This window comes from Anneissia japonica, unplaced genomic scaffold (genome assembly GCF_011630105.1).
Source record: "Anneissia japonica isolate Jap-2015-1 unplaced genomic scaffold, ASM1163010v1 scaffold288033_len957474_cov176, whole genome shotgun sequence".
NCBI lineage: Eukaryota > Metazoa > Echinodermata > Crinoidea > Comatulida > Comatulidae > Anneissia > Anneissia japonica.
Genome location: NW_022715491.1, coordinates 157,322 through 166,501, shown reverse-complemented (window position 1 = coordinate 166,501; position 9,180 = coordinate 157,322). Strand labels below are relative to the sequence as shown.

Genomic DNA, 9,180 nt, shown 5'->3' with positions numbered 1-9,180 from the left:
AAAAAGTTGAACATGGGCAACTGAAAGGAACTCAACTCAACTCAACTCAACTTGACTCATGTCGACAAATATGCGCGACTGTCAGTTCCTTTCAGTTGCGGTCAGTTCCGTTCAGTTGCGTTCAGTTCTGGTCAGTTCCTTTCAGTTGCGCGGAGCGCTCATGTCGACGAGTTGAGTTGAGTTGAGTTGAGTTGAGTTGAGTTCCGTGTCGACCTGAGCCTGCCTTAAGGCTTCTGTATAATGCTAGTGTATGGGCCAGGCAGCCAAATACCACATTTTCACCTGGTATTGAATAGGCCTATAATAGAATAGACCTATTCACTACTTCCGTGACAAAGAAGGTCTTTTCTACATTATAATGTTTATAACTTATTATTGTACCGTAATTGATATTACACATATGTATTCACAGAGGTCTGATTGTATAACATATCCATGCTAATTTCTTGAAGAAAGCAAATTTAAGACACACTAATCGAAAACGAATTTTATTAAATTAAAATCGATTTACATCGGTTCTGCTGTTCTCACGTTTAAAAAAATCCGTTGAATTGAAAGTTTTTCTTTAACACATCTGGACAGGGAAACCCTCCCCGGCCTACTCAAGCCTTTTCGCCACCACCCAAACAGGAGTACGCACCACCACCCCTACAAGGGTATGTACCACCACCGCAAGAATATACGCAACAGCAAGGATACCAAGTGACTCAAGGCTGTGCTCCACCGGCCCAACCCCGACAAGCGTTTGCTGCCCCTCCGGCTGTCATCTTTATAAACGCCCAGCAAATTTCTGCCCCTGCTCAACCAGCCGTTCACACTACCATTGTTCGTGAACGACCAAGGTAAGCTACTACAGTGTATGCTCTGTTAACAGAATCTTTGTGTCCAAACTAGGAACCAGAAAATTAATAAATAGGCTTTAAAATACTTTTTTTGGTAGAATCATCGGACTATAATTATAGCAAAATAAAAGCTCTAAATGCAAAAAGGTTTTATGTAGAAATAGCTAATTTCATTACGTTTTTCATAACAGTTATCAATGAGAGAGAGAAAGAGAAAGGGAAAAAAAGTAAAAATTAAAAATAAATAAAAAAATACGCTTAAATAGTTATCAAAAAATTATTAAACAAAAAAAATTAAGGAAATCAGGATGCTCAGCTGCAGCAATTGTGACCAACACACATGTGCGACTATACTCAAAAGAGGTTCTGCACAGTAAAGGAAGAAGATGATGATTATGATTACAGTCAACCTGGGGCTTGTATCTTCGTAAATTATTATTTTTTGCAATTAAATATTCTTGTCAGATTTTGATATTTTGATATGTGCAAAGAAATGTAACGTATTTTGGTGTCATAATATTATAATAATGATAAAAATAATAATAAATTAATGTAAAATGGCAAAATATGTTTCTTTGGAGTGGGGTGGAAACAGCAGGGGTAAGAGTCCCCCGTTGGGGAGAGCTGGGCCCCCGTCGGGGAGAAAAATCACAATTAGTCGGGGAGAAAAAAATGATGTATATGTATTTTCTACATATCAGTAGACTCCCAAATCGATTAAATAGCCATCGACATGTTTCGCCCCTTTTGCGCTTTGCGTAAGGTTCAGTGGACATAATATTTTATTCAGCGCACCCCCTATTAAACATCCTAGATACGCCACTCATTTTGCATTATTTAGATGACAATATTAGTGGCAATTGGTGACGTAGGAGGTAGGATGGCATCAATTTCCCAAAATATCTTCGTTTTAGAAACCTTTGATCCGACGAAAGAAAATCTATACATTTTAAGATGGCTTCAATCGCTTGCTTTCAGGCAACGGGTTAATCATCCTGTACACTTCGTAATCACGCTGCTTTTCTGGCCCTGGATTGTCGTATGGATCATTATTGTGAGTACAAAACAGCAATTCTCCCACGAGACATAATTGACAATTTCCATATATACCAACTAGAAAGGAGCTCTCCGTCCGTTTGTACACGCACATTGAATGACGCGACCGTGACGTTGTAATGAGAAGTCAGTTACCCGCTTTGAAATCAAGTTATGATGATGAGACCTGGCTGTAACACGGTTTGGTGACGTGTCACACTGAATATATGCTTATTATTAAATAAATTGCTGCAAATTAACCACTTTATCAAAAACTTGTGTGTTTAACTACGCAAGCGCAACGAAGTGTGAAAGATCGGTTTAGGGAACTTTTTTCCACACTCAGATACCTCTTTAATAATAGTACATGAAAAATACATCTTAGGGTTGAAAAAATTGCAACAGAATTTCTGTTTGCACAGTGCATTTTCTTAAGGTCCCTGTATGAACATATTAAAAGTCTAGAAAAATCTACACAGGGGAAGTGGGTTTTTTTTTTCAAAATGGCCGCCAAAATGGCTAATTTTAACCAAAAATTGGAAAAAACTTGATCTTTTCAACATATTTCAGCATATTTTTTTTTCTAAAATATATTTACAAATCCTAACGTTGTTCTGATGCATACAAATACACTTATTTAATTTCAAGATGGCTGCCACAAATACGACGACATATTTAGTATATAGTATTTAGTATATAGTGGTGTATGCATAATACGCCAATCAGCTATGGACGTTTTGGACAAAAACACCAACTTTTTACATGTTCCCTATGGTCATAGAAATCAATTTTTGATAGAAACCATTTTATCGGAGGTCATTATGGCAGCCATCTTAGATTTCAAAATGGCCACCTTATAAAACCTTATTATCCACGGTAGTATTTCCTCTTCTAACTTGGAATTATAATTATATTGTATAAATGGCTAAGGAATACTAGCATGCCATTTTTGACCTGGTAAGATTCTTCATTTAAGGTAATTATAACTTAAGGTCATTAACTAAATAATCTGACCAGATTCTTCATTTAAGGTAATTAATTTAAGGTCATTCAAGGTCATTCCAGGTCATTCCAGGTCAAATATTGTATGGCATCTTAATAATTACCTAACTGCCATGTTTTACATCTGAATCATACTGAAGCTCTTGAAATTCATTTTCAAGAGCATACAGTACAGGTACTAATTCAGGGTAATTTTGGCAGCCATCTTTAATTTCAAAATGGCTGCCGTGCAAAAACTATATTTATTAATATCTTAGATTTTTTAAATCACTTCAAATTAGAATTCTGATATTTAACACTATATTTTTATGGTCAAGAAAATATACATATGACCATCTATATATAAATATATAGATAGTCATTAGGATAATATGAAATATAGGTCAGTTAAAGTCATTCAAGGTCATTTTATGTTAAATAACATATGATATCTTAACTATTTCATCAGACGTCGTTATGACGTCCATTTTAGGTGAAGGTGATTTTGCAGCCAAATTAAAGATGACCACCATAGAAACATAGATTCTGCCAATATTCTTACAATGTCATATAATAAGGCTGTCTCTTATACACATCTAGATGTGTATAAGAGACAGTATATATAGATGAATTTCAATATTTTCTGACCATCATCATCATAAAAATTAATTAGACTAATTTTGTAATATCAATTGGATATAAACATTTAACCATGGTGGGGCTGAGGTTAGACATTCTATCTGAATCCAACGTCACCATTTTGATATAGCACTAATATTGCACGTGAGTTATACCGCTAGAGATCTATAAGATATGTTCTCTTCTTTGCATTATTTTCAGCTTGCTGGATCTCGAATGATATATCAACATGTAAAATCAATGTACCGCTCAGTAACTTAAAATAGCTAGGCCTAATGAGTGTAGTATTACAGTATAGCGAATAGGTAAACGGTACCGTAACTTTCTATTGCATAACATTATAAACAGCGTTCCGCAAACTTTTTACTTCACGGCCTAATTACGATTCCATGCACCAAGCCGCGGCCCAGCAGCCCAGCCGCGCGAGGGGCCAACATACCAAATCCTGGCAAGAACTTTTGATCATAAAGCCTCCATGCATATACAATATTTTGACATCATTATTTGTTCTCTTAATGATAAAATTTTATTGTATACAAATTAAATATTATTTTATTAAATAAATATTACCGTAGGCCCTACATTATGGTCAGGTTGCGAGCGAAGCGCGTGCACTGATAATTGGGGCTAGGGGGCCGCCAAGGGCATAAGGTCGGGTTTCGGTGCCATTAAACTGTAATATTATTGTAAACTATTAAAATGTAATAGTATTAACATTAAGCCATTAAACTGTAATATTATTAACTAACACCAATAAACACACATAACATAAAACATGTACATATCGAAATTATTATATTTAATCTTTCCATAAAACGTGATTTGGATCTAACATGTGATATTGATAAACAATCGAAATTCTCTGTACAATATTATGCTAAACATTTACAGAGTGGACTTCCTTATGTTGTGGTCATATTAGACTGTAATATTATTATTATTAAGGAAGTCTATTCAACAAACAACATAAAACATATAGGCCTAGTACATATCAAAGTTATTAGGTTAAAGTTCTCATGTCGGTGCATACATAAAACGTAATATCTGAGATTGACATATAACATTCTCTATACTATAGGCCTATATACTAATTTAACGAGTGGACTTCTAGAAAATATATACGCAAAGTATAGTAGGTTAGAAGTTAATGGAGAGGACTTCCCTATGTTGTGGTCATATTAGACTGTAATAATAATGCTGTGAGGTGCCTAAATATGTGGGGTGCAGCGCTTCGTATCTGCATCAGGATTCTAATTTGAAATGTTTTACAAGCTGAGATATTAGAAAAAAATATACCGGTAGGTTATGCATGGCAGCCATCTTGAAATCCAAGATGGCCGCCAAAATGACCTTGAATAAAATACTGTAGTTCCTATCAAAAAACTTAATTCCAAGAGGTTGAGTATGTTTCTGATGTAGGCCTAAAACACGACACTTAGGCCTCCGTTATTAAGATACCATACAATATTTTACATGTAATGAACTTGAATGACCTAAAATGACCCTAAATGACCTATTTATGACAATCTGACGGAGTAAAAAATTGTATGATTGTATTTCCTGACCATGAAAACATATTTTTGGACATTAGAATTATAATTTCAACTGGTTTAGAAGCGGAGATATAGATAAATATATTTTTTACATGGTGGCCATTTAAAATCCAAGATGGCGGCCACTTTTATAAAATATTAGCATTATTTTATAAAGTAATACATGCATTGGTTGCTAAGTATTAAAAACCTTCGTGGCGATCTAAGAAGTTGCAAATTTATTCATAAATATGACATATTACGATGACATTACGATTTTTTCTCATATTTTTATCTATTTGTCGGCTATTGCATAAACGCATTTCCGCATATTTCCCCTTCCTGGACTTTTCTAGACTTTTAATATGTTCAAATAGGGACCTTATAGAAATGCACTGTAGTAAAATAAATTCTGTTTCAAGTTTTTCAACCTTCGACTAAATTTTACGCTAATTTTCTTGTACTATAAGGTTGATAAAAATTATAACTATAGCATTACAAAAAGGCGGTTTAGAATGCTTCTCTTTATTTTACCATGACTAATTATAAAAGTATTTTTCGGAAATTCTGTCTTGCCGTCCAAAATGTATAATATTGATCTCTCTTATGACGTGTTGCATAAATGCTGCTTAACTACTGTAGGCCCTGCGCATGTAGAAAGCACAGTTGCTTTAAACGGAATTTGAATTCCCAAAGAAGCCCAAGTAGTCTCGTTGGTTAAGAGGCTCCTGCATAGGCCACTCTTTGTTTTACACTAGCAGATTTCACCTCTTTAAATTTGAATATGCAAGTATATACTTAAAGACGGTTTAGAAGTTGCATACGTATATACATATATAGGCCTATATATAAAGTTTTAATTATGTTATGCCTACTTATATATAATATATATATATATATATATATATAAAACGATTGCAAAATCTATCTTTACAGTGCATAGTCGACTGAACGTAGACCAATCCTACAGAGAATTATTTGCAGCATTGCATCCATCAATTGATCGATCCGTATCCTGTGTGAAATATGTGCCAAGCCATATGATTGTTATGTGTGTTAAAGATTAAATCGATAACTGGAAAAAGGAATTTTTTTATGGCTGTGCAATTTCAAATTTCACTGATTATAATTCAATGTTTGTGCCCTTGACTATAATACCTATTCGGAGAATAATTGCGCGTTAGGCCTACTCAGGACTATAGTATCTTTTCTAGTTTCCTGTGTGATACATTTCTTTTTAAAAGCTATTAAAGACAAATATTACTATTGTAGATCGCTATACAGTATATATTGAATTTATTGATGTATTAATCTTAGAACATAATGTAAATAGGGCCTACTAAAGTAATAAAATGAGTAGGCCTATGGTAAACAACGGCGTACTACTAGAAGCAAACACTTGATGACTACTTTGTCTTATCTCATGCTGTTAGGCTGAAGTGTTTTATAGTTATTTGACTCTACGCTTTTTCATTGTACAATGTCCTACTGTATTATTGTTAGTGCCACTGACTCACTTCTGATACTCATTTAAGTATGTAGTAAAATCTGGAAAAACACAAAAGGCCTAAATTAAGGGGGTAAAAGCCTATGCAACATATATAAGGTAGGCCTAATATAGGAACAGTAAATACATCTGGTTTGATTTATTACTACAGTAATTGAAAGCTAATAGGTAGTTTTCGCTGCACGACGTTAACCTTAACTTTAACGTTAACACCCAACATGCAGCGCGATAGCTCCGCCCCTTTTGTAAACAAATCGAAATACGCATGCGCACACCCGTAACTAACGTACGTAGAGCACGTAAAATCCTGAATTTTAACGTACTCCGCAACGCAAGATGGATAAACTATGACGTCATCCGTTAAAGTTAAGATTACCGTCGTGCGGCGAAAACTGCCTAATAACATAATCATATACAACGCTATCAAAATATTAATTTCTATCGTTTTTTTATTTATAGGCCTATATTAGGTTTTAGCTCAACACAGCTATCACCAATGCAATGGAGTTTTCACCTCTCCCCCCCCCCACCCCATAGACACATGAATAAATATAATACCACTAGGTGAGTAAGCCCTGTCATAATAACTACAGCCATCATTTTACTTGTCACTTTTGCACTTATTCAATTATAAGTCTAATCTACAAAGTATTTTGAGCAACTTCACTTGATCATTCATAGCAATCCCTCACGCTGTTTTAAATATAGATTCCAGTGTTTTAAAATGGCGTTTTCTGAACTAATGTTCCCTAACAGCTAGCCAATAACCTGTTAACCGACTTAATAACATCAAGGAAATCTATGGTCAAAGTGGAACTATAAAAGTAACGTTATAGCTCCATTTTATAACACCCAACTCCATACTGAGAAAGCTACTCTAAAGCCCCTCTCCCACCTAGGTTTATTTCACCTAAGAGTCGTACGATTTCTACGAGTTAAAACTCGTGATCTTTGGGAAGGACTTATACGAGCTTATTAATTATAAGTCTAATCTACAAAGTATTTTGAGCAACTTCACTTGATCATTCATAGCAATCTCTCACGCTGTTTTAAATATAGATTCCAGTGTTTTAAAATGGCGTTTTCTGAACTAATGTTCCCCAACAGCTAGCCAATAACCTGTTTACCGACTTTTTATGATCAAAGTAGAACTATAAAAGTGATGTTATAGCTTCATTTTATAACACACCCCTACTCCTTACTGAGAAAGCTACTCTAAGAGTATTTACGTACGAGAGAAGTGGCACCATAAATGACGTGGCAGTGAATCATTAAACATTCACTGTGTATCCTTGGGCCTATAAATATGGTTATATTATTTCTCAATACAATATGCAAGTTTTTCCGTAGACGTCATTGCAATATTATGCTCAATGTCTTAGCCAGGATTTTCCAAAAGTGCGGGACAATATCAGGGTGGGCCCACTTTACACGTAAATACAAACAATGTGGACTCATTTTATGCAAATATGAAAAATCTGGACCCATTTTCTTATTTTACCCATTAGCTAAATATGAGAAATCTGGAACCATTTTTCAAAAAGTGGACCGATTTTATGCTTCAAATTACATAATTTCCAGTGGACAGAATTTTAAAAATGTGGACCCATTCTTTGTGGATCCATTAGAAAAATGGTATGGGACTCTCCCAATAGCTGGCTACGGTATTGATTATGCTGTTACCACTGTTTGATTTTTAAGTCCAGTAAATGAAGGTGGGAGTTGGATAGACTGTTGTGGTTCTTGACCCCTCATAGTTATTAATTGTGATTGAAGAGATGGGGAAGTGTACAATAGTAGGAATGTGTAAGGGTGTGTCAGTGTGAAAGATAAGGTACTTTAATCGGATTTGAATTCCTAACAACGCCTCAATGGGTTAACTGCATAGACAGCAGAACCCGCGGGTTCAAATCCCGGTTGGGGCACATATTTTTTCACACTCGCAGATTCCTCCTCTTGAGCGTTATAAATTTATTTATATTTTCACCATTAGCGCAAGACGGTTTAGAGTTTATCTCTTTTATATCATTATATCTATATATAGCTAACAAACTTTTGTATAAATTTCTTTCTGATAATTCAAAGCCTAATGATATTGTTGATGACAATGGTAGTAAGGATATAACTAAAATGTGGGTAATAGGCCTACCATATATAGGTCGACGCGGAGAAATACTACTCCGTAGATGTATTAACAAAAACAAAATCTAACTAAAGATGTTAAATTCATTATCTTATGGAAAACTAAAAAAGTATCGTACTTCACTTCAACCGAAGATGTAACGCCTAACAAATATCGTAGCTCAATTGTGTATCATTTTAAATGCCCAGGCTGCGGTTTTGGTTATACTGGTAGGCTATCTGAACATTCTACACTCTCTAACAGTGTTATTCACAATTATATTGAGTCTTGTGATGATTTTAAATATATTTTAACACTCCATAATTTGCCTAACACATTCAAAGATGATTTCCTTGTTAATTACAAATCGCTTATATATTCCAGTACTAAAATAATTGATAGTTCACCTAACTGGTCCCATTTGCTATTTAAGGAAGCCCTTGCTATTCATTGTCTTAAACCTATATTAAACTGTGGTCTCAAAGTATTGAAAGAGCTGAAATTGTTTATCTGACAATTAAC

The 9,180-nt window shown here is 34.6% G+C and overlaps 1 protein-coding gene across 1 annotated transcript in view; it reads left to right on the top strand.

The window, feature by feature from the left end:
* The window catches only part of LOC117109249 (myosin-binding protein H-like), an 8,883-nt gene extending 2,148 nt beyond the window's left edge, over nt 1-6,735 (top strand). Inside the window, exons 2-4 of the mRNA XM_033251510.1 lie at nt 583-842; nt 1,821-1,896; nt 5,966-6,735. Coding sequence (XP_033107401.1) covers nt 583-842; nt 1,821-1,896; nt 5,966-5,980 — 351 coding nt within the window. The 3' untranslated portion in view covers nt 5,981-6,735. The remainder of the gene's footprint in view (nt 1-582; nt 843-1,820; nt 1,897-5,965) is intronic.
* The last annotated feature ends 2,445 nt before the right edge of the window (nt 6,736-9,180 follow it).